Here is a 19,605-nt window from a genome sequence, read left to right on the forward strand (position 1 = left end):
GTTTTGAAAGATGAAACAGCTCTAGAGATCTGCTGAACAACAATGGATATTAAAAGGATAACAAAGGAATATTATGAACAACTCTAGGCCCATAAATGTGATAATCAAGATGAAATGGAACTAATTCCTTAAAAGACACAATCTGCAAAAACTCACACAAAAGAAATAAACAATCTGAAGAGGTCTACATCTGTTAAAGAAATTAAGTCAGTAAGTAGTAACTTTCCAAAAAATAAAGTACCAGGCCATATGCACTCACTGGTGAATTCTATCACACATTTATGTAAGAAATTATACCAATTCTCTATAATCTCTTCCCGAAGTTAGAAGCAGAGGGATACTCCTAGATCATTCTATGAGGCCAGGACTACTCTAATATCAAAATCAGATATGTAGGTATTACAAGAAAACTAGACCAATATGTATCATGACCATAAATACAAAAGTCCTCAACAACTTATTAGCAAATTGAATCTAACAATATATAATGAGAATTACATACCACAGCTGAGTGGGATGTATTACAGGTATGTAAGGGTGGTTTCCCACTCAAAAATCAATTAATATAATCCATCACATGAACAGGCTAAAAAAAGAAAAGGTTACTGCAATGGGCTAGGAAAAAGTTGGTAAGCACATGTATTAGAACACAACTATAAGTGTTATTCACTCATTCACACAACGTGCCAACACCTGGGATACAATGGAACATAAGAAAAAAATTCATCCTCTCATAGAGCCTACAATTTATTAGAGAGATAGACACTGGATAAGTAACTGTCCCTATTGCAGGAACTCAGCCTGGACTAAACAGACGGGGAAGGCTGACAATGATGAACCACTATCTAGATTAACACGAAAGGGGACGCCTGGGTGGCTCAGTTGGTTGAGCAGCGCCTTCGGCTTAGGTCATGATCCCAGCGTCCTGGGACTGAGTCCCACATCAGGCTCCTTGCTCGGCAGGAAGCCTGCTTCTCCCTCTGTCCCGGCCTGCCATTCTGTCTGCCTATGCTTGCTCTCTCTCCCTCTCTCTGACAAATAAATAAAATCTTAAAAAAAAAAAAAACAGGAAGGGGGCTTTAGCTATTGAAATAGTAAATCTAGGGGTGCCTGGGTGGCTCAGTGGGTTGAAGCCTCTGCCTTCGGCTCAAGTCATGATCTCAGGGTACTGGGATTGAGCCCCACATCAGGCTCTCTGCTCAGCAGAGAACCTGCTTCTTCCTCTCTCTGACTGCCTCTCTGCCTACTTGTGATCTCTGTCTGTCACATGAATAAATAAAATAAAAATAAAAAACAGAAAGGGGGTATGCCTGAAGGGAATACTGTAAGCAGGATATATGAAGGTTCTGAAGGAAAAGTAAAAGCACAGTATATTAGATATAATGAAAGAAATTCAGGTTTAATATTACAAAAAGAACTGAAGATTACATTATGGTTATGATTTTGCTGGTCATCAGGTAAAAAAAAAACATACACACACACAAGAAGGCAAAAAAGTTATGGGTGCCTACAAAAGAATACTTGACATCCAAGATAAACAGGAAAAACTAATAAAGCTCATATAACTAAAAAAGCTCAAAAACTAAAAAGCTCATATGCCTTTTAAAAAGGTAATGAAAAAAAACAGAGATACCAGGAATTGTCAACTTACAGAATTTGAAGGGAAAAAACCCTCAAGTGTCTGATCTTTTCCTAGTTACGCTTAAGATTCAATCTTTCTCCTCTTCAAGGAAACCCAGAAGTTAAAACAAAATCTTTAAAATTTAAGCACTTAGGGGCGCCTGGGTGGCTCAGTGGATTAGGCCGCTGCCTTCGGCTCAGGTCATGATCTCAGTGTCCTGGGATCGAGCCCCGCATCGGGCTCTTTGCTCAGCGGGAGCCTGCTTCTCTCTCTCTCTCTGCCTGACTCTCCGCCTACTTGTGATTTCTCTCTCTGTCAAATAAATAAATAAAATCTTTAAAAAATAATAATAATAAAATAAAATAAAATAAAATAAAATTTAAGCACTTAAAATTTAATATACAGTAGTCTTGACAGAGAAACTTTATCCTGGAAAAAGATTAAGTTTCTAAAATGTATATAATACAATAACTTAACTCTGCTTTTTCAAATGTGATTTCTGTCAACATTTAGCATACCTATTCAAGAACATCCATTTGAGCTATTAAGCCTTTAAGTATTTTCTGAAATTTCCTCAATGACTTGAAGTACTACTGAACACAAAATTAATTATATTTCTAACTATAAGTTATATTAATCTTATAAAGGAATTACTTACAGGGACATTAAGTGCATACTGTAGTCCTTGAGGAAGTCTTTCATGTGTTTCCATCTGCTCTTCGTCATTTTTTACTGTCTCCTCATGGACCATGAGTTCATCATGTGATATCATATCCTGTTGTCTCATTTCACTTTCTTGTAACACTTCATCTGCAGCAAGGATCTCCTGGTGAGGCATACTCCGGTCTTGAAGTACCGACTCCTGCAGTTCCCCAGACACGGTAGACTGGCCAGACACTCCACCCATTACAACCATTGCCCTGGAAGACTGCATTTCGTCTATGCCGCCACATTTAAGAAATAATCCTTCCAGTTTGTCGTCAATGTTCATGCTTAAGTATAACTGCCTAGAATAAGTTTGGCAACAAAGCATAATAAATTAGTTTTATATGTCTACTTGATACTTTTTAAATTTCAATTATGAAAGGTACACACTTTAACAGAAAAATTTTATTCATGTAATTCATTATCATCTCCAATTTTAAAATTACCAAGATAAGTTTCCAAAGGCTAGTAGAGTAGAATACACATTTTCATTTTTTACAATATGGCATAAAATCTTAATCTATTTCATTATGAAAAATTAATATGACATAAAGCAAACTGGGGGAAGTATTTATAACAAAGGATTCATATCATTTAACATATTAAAGTGTCTTAAAAAATAAAAAAGTGCATTCATTAATAAATAAATAGACAAACCACTATTAGGCAAATCACTATATATATAAAATAAAAGTCACTTATAGCAGTAATCAAAGAAATGAGCATTAAACAGAGCTACCAGATTTCATCCACCAAATTGGTGTGATTCTTTAAAAAAAAAAAAAGTCCCATGTTGAGGTAGATGAAAAAAAAAAAAAAGACATTCATTTCCTAACGGTAAGAAAATAAGTTAGCTCAATTATTTTCAAAGGTAATATAGTACTATGTATCAAAAGCCATAAAAATGCACACCTTCTTCAAACTGGTGATTATACTTTAAGAAACCTATCCCGATAAAAGAAAATGCATAAAAAGTTATACAGGAAAAGTCACTACAGGATTATTTACATTAGCAAAAAAAATGGAAATAACTATGCATTCAACAAAATGAAACTGGTTAAAATATATTCATACATATGTTTTAAACTATAGTGATGGCCTTACGAATCAGTAAATTTATTAAAAATCCCTGAACTGAACACTGAAAATGGGTGGATTTTAGCATATATAAATTACATCTCACAGTTATTCTTAAAAATAAAATCAGAATAATGGCTACCCTGTGAGGGTTGCTGCTGATAGTAGGTAGGAAATGGGAGAGGTCTAGGTGCCAGCAATATTTTTTCTTGAGTTGAATGCTGACTGCACAGGTGTACTTCGTTTGTAAAATCTTCAAGTTGTACATCTGTAGTATGTGCATGCTTCTGTCAGTTATTATACTTCAATACATCTGCTGAAGCTCAGAAAAACATGTATACAATAAAAATATTCTTGAAAGGGACGCTTTGGTGGGCTCAGCTGGTTAAACGTCTGCCTTTTGCTCAGGTCACAATCCTGGAGTCTTGGGATGGAGTCCCACACAGGTTCCTCGCTCAGCGGGAGCCTGATTCTCCCTCTGCCTACTCTGCCTGCAGCTCTTTGTGCTTCTGCTCTCTCTCTGACAAATAAATAAAATCTTAAAAAATATATATTCTTGAAATATATTTGAAAATATAAGAGAATATCCCAATATACTAAAGGAAATGTGTGTGTGTTTGAATGTAGAGATTTCTAAAATGCTAACAATATTAACATTATCACTGGGTGGTGAAACTGTCATAAGTTTTTTCTATATTTGTATTTATCTCTAATTTGAAAACTTACTATAATAAAATTTTATTTTTTACACTTTTTAAATTCATTAAAATGAAATAAAAGTGAAACTTGTTACTAATATCATCTTAAATAAAGCACATGAGTAAATTTAATAGGTCATAAGAACTACACACAATCAAATAATTACATTACCTTATTTACTCCATTATTTAGAAAAAAAACAGGCAATATTACATCTGCCACTCTAACTTTGGTTGTTGTAAATTCAAATTCAACTGTGTTACTGTAGGATCTAATTTAACAATCATGAAATCCAAAGAAATTTCATCTCAAAGAGGCTGAAAGCACTGGTACAAACTTTGTTTTTCAAAATCACTTTCTACTGTCAGACTGTGTAAAGTTAACATACATATCCTACCCAAAGGGAAGGGTCCACAAGTAGTAAATGCATTAACTATGTTTCAGTTTGGTTACCTCTTTCCCAAATCAATCAGGTAGATAATGGTTAGTACCCTGATCATAGCTTTCAGAGGTAAAAAAAAAAAAAAAAATGATCAGGTACATTCAAACACACTACTGAAATTTAAATACACTTTCATTTACTAAGGTTATCATTTACTGAAAAACTAGTACTTAAATGAACAGCTCAAAAAAAAAAAAACCCACATAAACAGCAAAGTTAAAAAACACAAAAAATATAATTCTTACTTACTAAACTTATCTTCCCTGGTACCAGTATTATCAGTCTAGAATACATAAAACAAAGGACCCAGAATCTGATTTTACTTTTCACAATCTTTAAGTAGCAAACTTGGATGAAACTCCACATCCTGGTCCCTGCTCAGAAGAGTCTGCTTCTCCCTCTGCCCCTCCCCCAATCCCTCCTCCCAGTCATGCTTGGCTCCCCCGCTCTCAAATATTTAAAATCCTTTTAAAAAATCTATAGGACAAAGATTTTAAATAAAACTCCAAGTAACTGTCCTCTTCTAATATTCTACTTATCACGTTTCTCAGAAAATAAACTATCCCATAAGAAGGTGAAACTTGAAGTCCTACAGGGCTAAAATTTGCTTATTCTGGCCATTTCTTTGGAGGTCCATACCAAATCAATTACACTATTCTAAGCTATTTACTGTTTCCTTAAAGAATGTGGAAAGTCCCTAATTTAGAAGGGAATTATGTATATACAAAGCCACCCTTTATTGCAATTCTTCACTGCTGCTACAGCTGCTACTGTCACATTGTTATTAAAAACAAAATACAAAAAACAGAGGAGCTTTTAAAGAATATGGGAGATGTAGAAGAAGAAGTCATTAAAAGGTCAACTTAAAGAAACTGACCTAGGACAGAACTTATAACTTTAAAGAAAAAGTGGCCAAAGTTGAAGCTGACTTGTTAACCTGACACAAGGTCTACACTTCCCTAAAGCAACGGTCCCCAACTCCACTTTTTATGATCATGCACATCATCACTTTTTTAAAATTGAGCATATCCCAATATATGCATACTATTTAAAACTATACCCCTAAAATACTGTTAACATAAAATGTACATATGAAAATAAACATTAAAATATAATTTTTTACTAACCTTATCCCTAACATGAGGCTAAAACATAAGTACTGAGGAAGTCGAAGTACTTTGGGGACAGAGACTATTTGGGAAAAAAGGTAGGCTTACATTAAGTGCCAGTGTGAGGAACTTGGAAAAGAAAGATACCACACCTCAATATAAAGAGAGCAAATGGAAAAGGAAGTGGCAAAGATCAAATAAAAGACAAATATGACCTCTTCGAAAATCTGCTTGAAATCAGGCCACAAACACAGAAAAAGGAATCTCTCTTCCTTTTTTATGTATGATTTCTTATTCCTGTGACCCCCAAATTAAGCCATATATTTTGAGTTACTGGCTAGCTGAGAAACTGTTTTGAGACAACTTCCCTGAAACACCAGAAAATACTAAGATACAGATTTCAGTATCAATGAATGCTGCTCTGACAAGGGTTTAAAGCAAGCCTTGGAAATATCAAAATGAAAACTGTATGCCCCCTTGACCCAGCAACCTCACTGCTAAGAATATACATAATCATATAAAGTAATTCATCAAAATTAACTGAAGATATGTGTACAAGGATGTCTGGTGCAACCCTTCAGTGGGAAAAGACTGGAAACAACCTAAGCATCAACTGAAAGAAGACTTGTTCAATTAATTATGATTCAACCATACAATGGAACACATGCAGTCATTAAAAGGAATGAGGCTGCTGTATGTAACAGGTGAAAAGTTCTCTGAGATATATTAGGTGAAAACAAGCAAGGAGAAGACACATAGACATATAAATTGAACCCTACTTCTACCATACATCTCAACTAGTAAATGGGCAGAGTACGCTGAACAGGAAATTAGATAAGGTTCTCAAACAATAAAGTTAATTTCACCAAGCATAGAGTAAAAGAAAAAAGGACAAAGCTACAAGAAAAATGGTAAGTCTATTTTCTATTGCCTCTGAAACTCTCTTAACATTCACTTACCATCTTTAACTTTCCCCCTTCTAACTCCTGCATGGTCTCAGTCAAAGCTCTCATGTGCTTCACTGCACATTCAACAGCCCAAATACAACAAAAGGTCCTATGCACACAAGTTAACACAGACTACTTTGCTTCTTGAACTTCAGTTATTTCCAAGGAGGATCAGTCAGGAGTAAAGAAAGGAAACTGATATAATCAATCCATGTTAAAAAGTGAACATTAAATGCTAAAATGTCAAAAAGTCAACTAATGCTTTTTGACCCAAACATCTATACAATTAATGGAAATGTAGGTGTTGGGGTATTACACAGCAGAGAGGAAGAAAGAAATAATGTTTCCTTTAAATCATGTCACTTACATGAAAGCCTGCTCTGCAAGAAAAAAAGAAACAATTTATGTTCCCAGGAGCCTCTGTCCAACCAGGGAAAAAGAAGGTTTAGGTGGAGTAATAAGCAGCCAGTCACCCTGAGTTCCTTGTGATGACAAATTCTTTTGTAAGGGACCATGGGCAGCTGACAAAGAGTATAAAACGGCACAGCTGTTTAGAGCCAAGACAAGATGGACAATGATGTCCTAGGGCTAATTCAGCTAAAGGGATAGCCCTTTCTTCTGAAGTTCAGAGTTATCCAGAACAGAGATCACTAAAAACTAGAACATAGCGAAAGAGAGGAGAAGAGGAAGAGGCCAGCCTACCTCGGGCCAATTTCTCCTAAATCTCCCTTTAGCAGATTACTTCAAACTACATTCTTTCTCCAAGTTTTATTATTCCCTCATTTCCATCTCTCTCTCTCTCTCTCTTTCTCTCCCTCTCTCTCTGTGTGTCAAAAAAGCTGACAGGTACAGCAACAGGGACATTTAGGGCACCACAATACAGTTTCCTGCTCCATTCAATGATCTGTCTCCCCCACACTCCTTACCATCCTCTCCTAATGAAAAATGTTTGGTTCAGCTGTGTAAAAATAATTCAAATTGTGGCCAATTAGGTAGCCCCTAGTCATTAAAGCCTAAGGGCAATGCTCTACTCAAAGAGAACATAAATTATTAGCCATCACTTTCTCCTGTCTTCCAGAAGGCACAGCTGACTCTCCTTGTCACCACCTTCTAATTTAATGCTTCTAATCAACTGTGTGCAAGCAATTAAAAAGTAAGCTTTATAGATTTATAAGATGAAATGGAGTAAATAAGCTTTGAGTCAGGGTTTTCAATAAGGAATTAAACACATGGGCTTTTAATAAAAGCATTTGCGATAATTACTTCTAAGCTGAGGGGACTGTTTGGGCTTGCTTTCAGAAGACAAGTTAACAGAAGCATAACATATGGACAAGCTGGCCACTACTACTCATTTTTAATCAACTCTGCAAGGCACTTAAAGTGCCTACTTATTTTTTTTAAGGGACCTCTATGCAATTAATAAGAAAAAGTCCTTTCTGAATTTATTAATAGGTTTGGGTCTGCATTATAAAGTTCAGAGATTATCATTACCTAGAGAGGAAGGACAACTAATATAAGCTGAAGATCTGCTAGCTATAAGACACCGTGCTGGGTACATTTATATATGTTATATCACTTAACACGTATAGTAACACTCAAGACAATAAAAGTATATCCCCATTTAACAGATAAACTGGGGTTTACACCAAGTCATAGCCAGGAGGTACACTGGCATTTCAAAAGGGGCTTAGCAGATTTAGTGCACTTTTTGCCTTAGGATACTAACCTTCCCCTTTGAAAAGGGACATGAACACATTCAGAACTCACAAAACTCCTCCTCTTCTCACTCACCTACTCTGAGGCTACTGTGTCACCACTGCTTGGCTTGGTAAAGCAATCCAAGTCTCCTTAGCTGACTATTCCCACCACATGATATCACAGGAGAACTTTGTGACACAAAATCTCATTTTTGCTTTTGGAAGGCAAATGGACACTTCCTACATTTGCTATTTTCCCACTACCACTCACACCTTAGTAAAATTCTCCTGTCATTCTTTTTTGCATAGGCTTACATATACCATCTTAATCTTACCATTTTTTTTTCTTTTTAAGATTTTTACTTATTTGTTTGACAGCGAGATCGCAAGTAGGCAGAGTGGCAGGCAGAGAGAGGGGGGAAGCAGGCTTCAAACTTTTACCAAGCTACTTCAGGAAACTCCCTTTCTCTTTTACCTAACCATTTTCACTTCGAAATCAAACAAAATAATCCTAAGTATGGCTGATAAATACAGGAGAGGGTCTAAAGAACACCTGATTCCAAGAAAAGAGGGTTGTACATTTTAAGGTGAAAACAGATTTGGAAGACTTCTGCCATAATCCTCTAAAATTTTTGGAAGCACCTAGTTCCCCCTCAGAACGTACACAAATATTCACCTGCCACTTTATCACCATTAATTAAATCTTGCATTCAAACATGAAAGAAATATTTCTCATTTAAAGATACTGCTTTTCTGTTGATAGTTTGGTTGTATATTATTTTCCACCAACTTTTATTGAACAATGTAGAGCTTCCAACATTATGAGTCAAAACAGATTATAGTAGGCAAGCTTGGGAATTAAACATCATTCTTTTCTATAAAAAGTATAATTTCCAACTCAAAATATTCTCCCAAATCAACAATACCCTGCCTTGTACCAGAACCCATTCAACCTATAAACCTCACTTATAGGAGAAGAAAAGTACTCAAAGGAACATATTCTGAAACAGAAAAGCTACGTTTTACAAATTATTTCTGACCCAAAGCAAACTCCTTGCTGTCTGGAGGATGCTGGTTATATTAATTTGGATAGTAACATTTCCAACTATGTATGAGTTAGTGAGAAATTATAGCTTAAAAAATGCCAGCACTGAAAACACAAGTATCAGTCAGCCTCAAGACCAACCAGTCAGACAAAGCAAACCAAGATCAATATGGATTAACAATTTGCCACTGGTCATTCTTAAGAAGTTTCCTATTCTCTTTCATCTTTCAAAAGAATAGTTTTATCTATGCAAAAAAATGCTTCATCTCTAATTTAAAAACAAAGTCTACTTCTTGTCTAGGCATATTCTACATTCAAAAACCCCTTCAGATACACCTCTGTATAACTACCATTTTGCATCTATAAAGTATATCTTATAAACTACACTCCTTGATGATTTTTAAATAACTACTAGTTCAAAACATTCTAACAGAAGCATCATTTATAATAATGGCAACTGGACAAAATGGTCTTTCTGATCAGTGCTAGAAACAATTAAAGACATTAAATAAGAGAAAATATAAGCTAAGATCCGTCATTGTATATAATATAACAAGCAAAGGAAAATCTGACCCTTTCTTAACCACAGAAAAATAATTTGTAAATATTTATAAGTCAAAATTAACAGGCATTTCTATATGCTTGCATCCCCTGTCAAATAAAGCAGAATCTAAACATATTCTGTATTCCAAATACTTATCACCGAAGTCTTCTAAAACAATGTAACAACAAGAAAATAGTGATATTTAAAAATATTAAAACATCGAATTTTTGGCAACTCATACTGTTAAGAAATAGCTGTAAATTATCTTGAAAATGAGGAAGGGGAATTAAAAAAAGGTCCAAACAAAACAGAACCCTACATTCTGCTGGATCTAGTTGTTTCATCCATCACATCTTGTGCCAATTATCAACAATTCAAACACTAATGTTAAGAACACTTATTCTGTTAAGAAACTATGAATTTTCTATAGTTTTGTATAATAAAAGGAGTATCAAAAACACTTCTTAAAACAAACTTCCCTGTACACTAGGAACATTAAAGACCTAAGTTATTTTTAATGTGCTACATAGTAACCAAAACTTACTTCAAAACAGCAAAGTGCTAACTATTAATATCAACAGTTTTTAAACTTAGATAAATGCTCTCATTTTAATAATACAAACCCTGTTTTTTAAGTATGAACTAAGGATGTATTTACACCTTCAATACCAAAAACACTACTATAATGTCTTACCCTATTCAGGAATAAACTTAAGTCAACAGGACTACTATAAATGCTCTATCTAAGTACATAAATTTATCAAAACTGTTACCACAAGTCTTTTATAAAGGGTACCAAGGTTAAAATATGTTGACATAAAATAATGTGGAAAATTGATACCTGGTTTCCAACACTTTAATAAATTCTATAATATATAATATTTGGTACTTGTTTCCAAATACGATATTTACAACAGGACAAGAAACATAAAATACAATGTATGATGACGTATTTTTCATCTAAAAAGAACTATTTGAAGTGTATAATGTCTCTGAGGATAAGTTGTTCTGATCTTAGTTAAACATTTTGAGTAACAGACTCGTTAGAATTAGAAGGAGCTAGTTACAGATCATTTAGCTCTATGTGTAACTGAAAAGATCCTTCCATCCAAGACCCCAATGCCCTTGTTTTAGAGTGTAAAATAACAGACAAATCATTTCACCCTAATGGCAGTGAAAAAAAAAAAAAATTAGGAATCATCTCAAGGCGATTTTAACTTTTAATACCTTATTTCATCTGATATCAAGACTAGCGGGCGCCTGGGTGGCTCAGTGGATTAAAGCCTCTGCCTTCAGCTCAGCTCATGATCCCAGGATCCTGGGATCCAGCCCCACATCGGGCTCTCTGCTCAGCAGGGAGCCTGCTTCCTCCTTTCTCTGCCTGTCTCTCTGCCTTCTTGTGATCTCTGTCTGTCAAATAAATAAAATCTTAAAAAAAAAAAAAAAAAAGACTAGCAGTGTTTAGTCAAAAAGAAAAAAAAAAAAAAGGCATGATGACTAGTCACAAAACTTCAACTGTCTCAGAATGCAAGTAAACACAATTTCCAAAGTATGTCCCAGGTCAAGAGTTAATGTTTAGATAATAAAAATTATATTTTAATGTTAATCCACACTAGTTAATGAAAAGTGAATCTGAAAGAAACCATGATATAACACAAAAAAAATTCCCCCTTCTTCCCTGCAACCAATCTCTTCTCTCCTTCTTGCCTAATAATAAAAAAGTGAGACACATGGCTACTTAGGTAAGATTCATTTCTCAGCCTTCTTTATACAGCTGACTGTGGTCATGTGACACTGTTACAACCACTGGAATATTAATAGAAATGGTATATAAAACTCCTCTTAAAGGGAAGGAAAATATCCTTCCTTCCTTCCTGTTGACAGACATAATGGTAACCATCTGGGACCACCAGAGAGATGCTACGTATTAAGAAGAGCAAGACAAAGACATCCAGGTCATGGTGATTCTAGAGCCTCTATAAAATCTCAAAATTGTTTACATGGACTTCTTAAATAAATGTATTTCTACCTTTAAAGCCTCTGTCACCGTGGCCAAGTCTATATTTTAACTAGTATTTCTAATATAAATGATTAGGCAAACATACAGTATGTACAAATGTACAGTAACTGGTATGTTTTTTCGTGTTTTATAAATTATATGCTAAACACTACTGAGTTTGATAATAGGTTTAACTAGTTTTCCAATGTATAAAAACAGAGTTTCCCCGAAAATTCTGAAAAATTTAACATGGGTTTGTATGTGTTAATGGCAAATGAATGAAAAATACAATACCCTGCTGAAAAAAGGGTTAAAAGAGAAAACATCTTCCCACTTAAATTTCACTTAAGTTACATAATAAGCTACACATATTTTTCTGCATTAAACTAAACTTAAAATCTAAAATGATATCATTACTCCTCAATTGTCTCTTAACAATTTTCTCAAGAGAAAGATTAAAATCCCAAGTTTCTAACAGATATAAACATCAAAACATAATGTATGGTACAAAAATCAACATGAAATTCTATCACCCAAAAATGGTTTCATATTTGAAAAAAATAATTTATTCATGATTATGAAAAACAAGCATTGACATTACCTGAGACTAAGGTAAAAATGAAGACTTCAAGGAAGGAAATGCTGTAGAGTTGAAAAAGAAATCATGGTTGAGTTTCTACCTTTCATAAGCTTCAGAGACCCTCAACACCACCTTAATCACTTATGCCATCCAAGTCCTACAAAAAAAAAAAGAAAGAAAGAAAGAAAGAAAGAAAGAAATAGAAAAACACACAACAAAATACATTACTTATGAAGGGAAAAAATACTGTACAAATACAACATGGAAAAACTGGTATGAATAATGAAGTGATCATTCTTTGTAAATAGGAAACCATGCCTGAATGACTGGTACAATGACTTGCTCTTAAGTTTGAAATTAGGAAGATAAAATAGTGGTAAGTAGTAACTGCGAAATAACCTTGGTCTTAAAAAAATAATTTGCCTAAGGATGCCAGGGCCACTCAGTCGGATAAGTGGCCAATTCTTGATTTCAGCTCAGGTCATGATCTTGGGGTCCTGGGATTAAGCCCTGTATCAGGCTCCACCCTCAGTGAGGAGTTTGCTTCTCTACCTCTCCCACCACTCATGCACACACCCATGCTCACTCACTCTCTCAAAATTAAACAAATAAATCTTTTTAAAAAATTGTTTAAAAAGAATAATTTGCCTAATCTGGAGTCTACAGCTTTAGAGATATGTGATGCTTAGGGAAATTCAAAGGGTTACAGACCTAAAAAGCTAGAAAAGAGAAAGTAAAGATTACAAAACCACTTAACAGTACTATTCATATCTACTTTGCATGTATATGAACTGAAGAGGGAAGCAAACACAATACCAGGCCTTGCAAATAACAGAACTAGTCATGTAGAGAATATGTATTTATTCACAATAGAAACAATTACAGTTGTAAAATCCTATTAAATACTTAGATATAGAAACATAATCAGCCAGGTCACCTTTGACAGGAAAAGCTGACAGTAAGATGAGTACAATCAACCATTAATCACAGGAAGACAGTATGCCATACCCCCCCACACAAAAAAAAATAAAATAAAAATAAAAATGAAGAACACTAGCTATAGACAATCAAACTGTCTGACAGTATTTCTGAGCATAGCAACAGACTCAAGAGTTTATGGAATTTCCTACCATAAGTCATTAAAAATATTAGATTCCTGGGGCCTCTGGGTGGCTCAGCGGGTTAAGCACTGACTCTTGATTTCAGCTCAGGTCATGATCTCAAGGTCATGGGATCAAGACCCATATTGGACTCCATGCTTAGAGCAGAGTCTGGTTGTCCCTCTCCCTCTGCTCCTCCTCCTACTTGTGCTCTCTCTCCCTATCTCCTTCCCTAAAATAAAGGCCTAGTTTGCAACGATAAATTATAAGATTATAAAAAAATGAAATATAACAAAAAATAACAGTCACTACAGTTCCTAGAGTATCCCCAGATGTTGGTTTAAGCAAACAAGATTTTAAAATGTTTATTACAGATATGTAAAAAGAACACATATTTAAATTTTTTAGTTATGAAAATAATCAATAAGAGATTCTTAATAAATGTATACAGAAATTACATAAAAGAAGCACAGTGGAAACTCTGCAATTGAAGAGCACAGTAACTAAAACAGAATATTTACTAGAAGGTCTCAATGACAGATTTAAAATGGCAGAAAAACCTATGACCTTAAAGACTATCTACTGAAATTATCCAATTTAAAGAACAGAGAGAAAATAAGTTGAAAATTGAACAGAGCCTTGGAGGCTAATTTATTAACACTTCTGGAGTCCCAGAAGGATAGTATAGAAAGGGCAGGGGGAAAAAAATTTTAATAAAATACTTGCCAAAACTTCCCATATTTTATTTTAGTTAAAAAGAAATCAAATCTACAGTTTAAGGAGTTCAATGACTCTCAAGTAGAATAAACACAAAAAGGCCCACACTTAGACACATTAACAGTCAAACTGGTGAAAGCAACACAAAGAGAAAATAATGCAAGCACAAAGATAAAAATCACTCAGCATGTGCAGGGAACCAACAGGATTAACAGCTGACTATCAATCAGAAACAACAGAGACCAGAAGACAGTGGAATGACATATTCAAAGTGCTGAAAGATAGGACCTGTCAATCAAGAAGGCAAAAGAATTATCCTCCAAGAATGAAGGCATAATAAAGAGTTATCTCAGAAAAAAAAAAGGCTTAGAGATTTTTTTGCTAGCAAACCTGCCTAACAAGAAATACTAAAGGAAGTCCATCAGGCTTTCAGCTTTCAGGAAAAGACAACAGATTCAAATACACAAGAAAAAAGAAGAGCACCAGAAATAAAAAATATGTGGGTTAAAGGACTCTATAAATATATTTTTCTCATTTCTTCTCTCAAGATCTTTAAAGAACATAAGCATGGGGGCATATGGGGGGCTTGGCCATTAGGCACCTGCCTGTGGCTCAGGTCATGATCCCAAGGTCCTGGGAATCAAGTCCCACACTGGGCTCCCTGCTCAGTGGGAATCCTGCTTCTCCCTCTCCCACTGCCCCTGCCTGCTTTCCCTCTCTTGCTGTCTCTCTGTCAAATAAATAAAATATTTGAAAATAAATAAATAATAAATAAAGAACATAAATACAGCTAAAACAGTACTTAGAAGGAAGCTTGTATCTTTATATATTTTGGGGAAAAAATGGTTCTCAAATCAATAACAAAAGCCTCCACTTAACAAAATAGAAAAAGAACAAACCAAACCCTAAAGTAAGCAGACAAAGGGAATAAAATCAGAGCAGAAATTAATGAAATACAAAACAAAATTAGAGAAAAACTTGATTCTTTTAAAAAGATCAACAAAATTAACAAACTTCTAGGCAAACTAAGAACAGAGAGAAAAAAGAGAAATTACTAAAAACCAGGAATGAGTGAGGGGATAGTAACACAGACCCCACAAAAATGAAGAGTTCTGCAATCGAAACTAATAAAAATTATGTTAATTATACCTCAAAAAAGTTTGAAGAATTATAAAGGAAGGAATATTTTAACAAATTTAAGCCAAGAAATTACACAACTTTTATAAAATGGACAAATTCCTAAAAAGACTATAGCAGAAACAGAAAAATCTGAATATAACAAATAAAGAAACTGAATTAGTATTTTTAAATTTCTCACAAAGGAAAGAACAGGCCTAAATGGCTTCACTAACGAATTTCATCAAATATTTAAAGAAGAAGAAATACCAATCCTTCACAATCTCCTTCACAAAACAGAAGACGACAGTACATTCTGCAACTCAATCCATGAAGCCAGAGTTATCCTGAAACCAAATTCAAAGACATCACATAAAAACTACTCAGCAGTGTCTACAATTATAAAATTAGATACAAAAATCCTTACAAAATATCAGCCAACTGAATCTAGCAACATATAAAAAGGCCTATACACCATGACCAAGTAGGATATATCCCATGAACGCAAAGGTGGTTTAACATCTGAAAATCAAATAAGGTAATACACTATATTATGAGAATACAGGACAAAAACCACATGGTTGTCTCAAGAGACGCAGAAAAAAAGCATCTGACAAAATTCAACACCTATTCATAATAAAAACTCTCAACAAACTAAGACGGGAAGAAAACTAATAAAGCACGTTCAGCAAGGTCACAAGAAATACGTTCAGCAGTATCATAAAATATTAAATTTAATATTAAATATTAAAAATTTAATATTTTATGATACAAAAATGTATCATCATTTTTGTGATACAAAAAATGACACCTTTGTATCGCAGCTTCCTACTAAAAATCTGAATTGATTCAAATTTTCTTTATCCCTCAGTAGAGTTTCAAAATTTTCTTCAAGTAGCTCGCTCCCAGGCATTTTATATTTTTAATTGTTATTGTCAATGTATACTTTTTCTTCCCTAATATTCTATTCTAAGCCCTACTGTTTGTATAAAAAATTCTTTGTGTATATTAATTATATAACCAGTTCCATTACTGAATTCTCTTAACACTCTCAGTATACAAAGAGGCAAGTAGACGAACTGAACAGAAATTATTTCAGACAGGTGCCCTTCAAAAACACGGAAATTCAGTATATGATAAATGTGGCATTTCAAATACATAAAAAAGAAATGCACCATTCAATAACTGGAATGGGGACAATCAGCAAGCCAGCTGGAAAAAAAAACTAAAGCTAGAACTCTATATCTCTTGTTTATACCAAATATATTCAACATACATCAAGATTTTCAGCAATTTAAACCAAAAAAAGTAATAGAAAACCTGTATAATTCTTTCTCAAGTACTACAGTTCATCAAATCTAAAACTACCATCTTAAGATACACAGCTATTTTATGGGTTACTAAGGAAGAAAATAATAATGTCAAACTATGACAAACCAGGGATTCATGTCATTCAGAGACATGACAACAGAAAGAAAAAAGTGAGTCCTATAACCAAGGATGAAGAGCTTTTAAACTTTACACAGAAACCCTCCACCACCAGCCATAAAAGAAAAGATCACTAAATTCAATCCTAAAAAATTAAAACTTCTATAAAGGAAAAACAAAATCTAAGGATAAGAAAAAAAAAAAAATTCCATGAAAATAATGGGTACGGGCTCAGCATATGACCAAAGAGATCACTGAAAAAATATGTATGGCCAACAATGATGGGAAAATGCTCAGGCTCACTCATAATTAAATTTTGGAAAGCAATACTAAACAACAAAATACTGACAAATATTAAAATTCTGACACTCGCTAGTGTTGTCACAGAGATAGGGACTCCCATTATCCTAGACTACCGATACCGGGATATCTTTCAGTTAGGCAATTCATCTACTTAATTATCAAATGTACACACTCAGGCCAAGCAATTTTCCCCTTAGGAATTTATACTGCAGATTTGTTTTGTTTTGTTTTGGTTTCGAGAGAGAGCTCATGCACACACAGGAATTGGCGGGGGAAGGGCAGAGTGAGAGGGAGAGACTCTTGAGCAGACTCCACATGTGGAGCCTGATACAGGGTTTGATCTCATGACCCTGAGATCATGACCCGAGCCAGAATCAACCAGTCAGACGATTACCCGACTGACCCACCCAAGAGCCCCTCATACTGCAGAAATATTTTAAAATACATGCAAAGATATACCCAAGATTATTCACCATATTACCACTTATTATAGCAAAAAAACTAAAAATGTAAATATACATAAATAAGTTAGTAGTTAATATAATTATGGTATATTCAAATATTGGAATACTAAACAGAATGAAATGAGAAGGAATGATATGCAAAAATAAAGAAGTTAACAACAAAAAGACATGTTGCTGAATAATATGTATGGTGTGATCTCATTTGTGTAAAAAATATGTAAATACAGGTATACTTATAAAAGTCTGCATATATATAGAAAATGTCTGACAGAATACACACATACACACAAATGTTAACCACAAATAGGAATGGAGAGAACCTTTTCTTTTTTTTAAACCTTATAACATTCTCTACTGCCTAAGTGTATATACTCTTGTAATAAACCTGGATAAGGAATAAGAAATGCTGAACATGACAATTATCAGAAAATATGGAAAAAGAAGAAATCTTAAAATATGGCCACTATATTATTTTCACATCTTCATTTTTAAAGAATTTTCAAAACAAAATTTATGAAAAACTTTAGAATTTCTATGATCATTAACAATTGACACCAGACTATGTGCCATTGACAGATATGTAAATATCCTGAAAACTGTTAAATATTTAATTTTCTTTCACTAGTTTGAAGGATAAAAGCATAGGCCTAACATATGTACTAACTTAAGCCAAAAAGAAAGGAGAAAATCATCTATCTTCCTAAAATAAGGGAACTGGGGCCTAAAAGAGACATACAAGTAATACAGCTAAGTGAGAAAAAATAATGATCCACATCCTATAAAACTAGTAACTTTAACTCTTTCAATATAGATATTCATTATCTCTAGATAGCAATACCATATATACATACATAATTCATGCTTATATTTAAGTGGGTATAAAAGGAAAAGGGATCATCCAATAGATACAAAGTCCAATCCAACAGTTGTGATTAGTTTATCAGTGCAGTTCATACCAAACGCACGGACATCTATCACAGGTAAAAATTAAAGACTGAGTAAAACAATGCTGGATTACCTATAAAATATGTCAAACAAATGTCCATCCCACTAGACTACTTGGCTCAATTTCCAAGCTCCCAATTCCTCCCCTCTACCTTATAAGAGTATAAAAATACAGGTTATCACTCAGAAGAACCAGGATTAGACATGTTCTTAAAGTCAAGTAAAATAGTGGTATCTAAATATGCCAAATCTAACAACATTCTCTTCCTGGTAGAAACTGTTGGGATTAAATAAAATTAGTAGTAAATGCTATCCCAAGGAAATGAGGAGACCCGAAATGGATTTCTTCTAATTTAATTTCTAGTCGAGGATTAAGATTTCTTTAAAATCTTGGCAATAACCCAGAATTATCTTAAATAACTTAAAGAAAGTAGGGGCAGCTTGGTGGCTCAATGGTTTAAGCGTCTGAATCTTGATGTTGACTGAGGTCATGACCTCGGGGTTATGGGACTGAGACTTGCAGCAGGCTCTGCACTCAGCAGGAACTCTGCCTGAGACTCTCCCTCTCCTCTTCCTTTGCCCCTCCTCCCCACTTATGCATGCTCTTTCTCTCTCTAAAATAAAATCTTTTAAAAAATAAAAAATAAACACAAAATGTGTTTCATTAAAATCTTATGTTGATTCTCTCCATCATTCAAAGAGTATCATTTCCTGATGAAACCCCAAAGTAACATTTCCCTCTGCTCAAAAGTCCAACTACATTAATGTACTTTTTAAAAATACAAAAACATTTATTTAAAATTTTCAAGGCAAAGGTATTTAATAATACTAAAATAGACTATACATTTTTTTTAAAGATTTTATTTATTTATTTGAGAGAGAGACAGTGAGAGAGAACATGAGAGGCGAGAAGGTTAGAGGGAGAAGCAGACTCCCCATGGAGCTGGGAGCCCGATGAGGGACTCGATCCCAGGACTCTAGGACCGTGACCTGAGCCGAAGGCAGTTGCTCAACCAACTGAGCCACCCAGGCGCCCAGACTATACATATTTTTAAATGTTATACTAT

At 34.3% G+C, this 19,605-nt stretch overlaps 1 protein-coding gene across 7 annotated transcripts in view; it reads right to left on the reverse strand.

The window, feature by feature from the left end:
• The window catches only part of ZNF148 (zinc finger protein 148), a 120,107-nt gene that overhangs the window by 67,957 nt on the left and 32,545 nt on the right, over positions 1-19,605 (reverse strand). For 3 of the 7 annotated variants that reach the window (XM_032335797.1, XM_032335803.1, XM_032335818.1), the window contains 2 exons: positions 12,487-12,622; positions 2,280-2,628 (listed from right to left, as the gene is read on the reverse strand). The exons of 1 other annotated variant lie outside the window; for it this stretch is intronic. In XM_032335797.1, the coding sequence (XP_032191688.1) occupies positions 2,280-2,612 (333 nt within the window). In that variant the 5' untranslated portion in view covers positions 2,613-2,628; positions 12,487-12,622. Of the gene's footprint in view, positions 1-2,279; positions 2,629-11,113; positions 11,218-12,486; positions 12,623-15,668; positions 15,746-19,605 lie in introns of those variants that run through there. 3 more of the 7 variants (XM_032335810.1, XM_032335828.1, XM_032335836.1) reach the window with 3 other exon arrangements.

The sequence above is a fragment of the Mustela erminea genome, chromosome 1 (genome assembly GCF_009829155.1).
Source record: "Mustela erminea isolate mMusErm1 chromosome 1, mMusErm1.Pri, whole genome shotgun sequence".
NCBI lineage: Eukaryota > Metazoa > Chordata > Mammalia > Carnivora > Mustelidae > Mustela > Mustela erminea.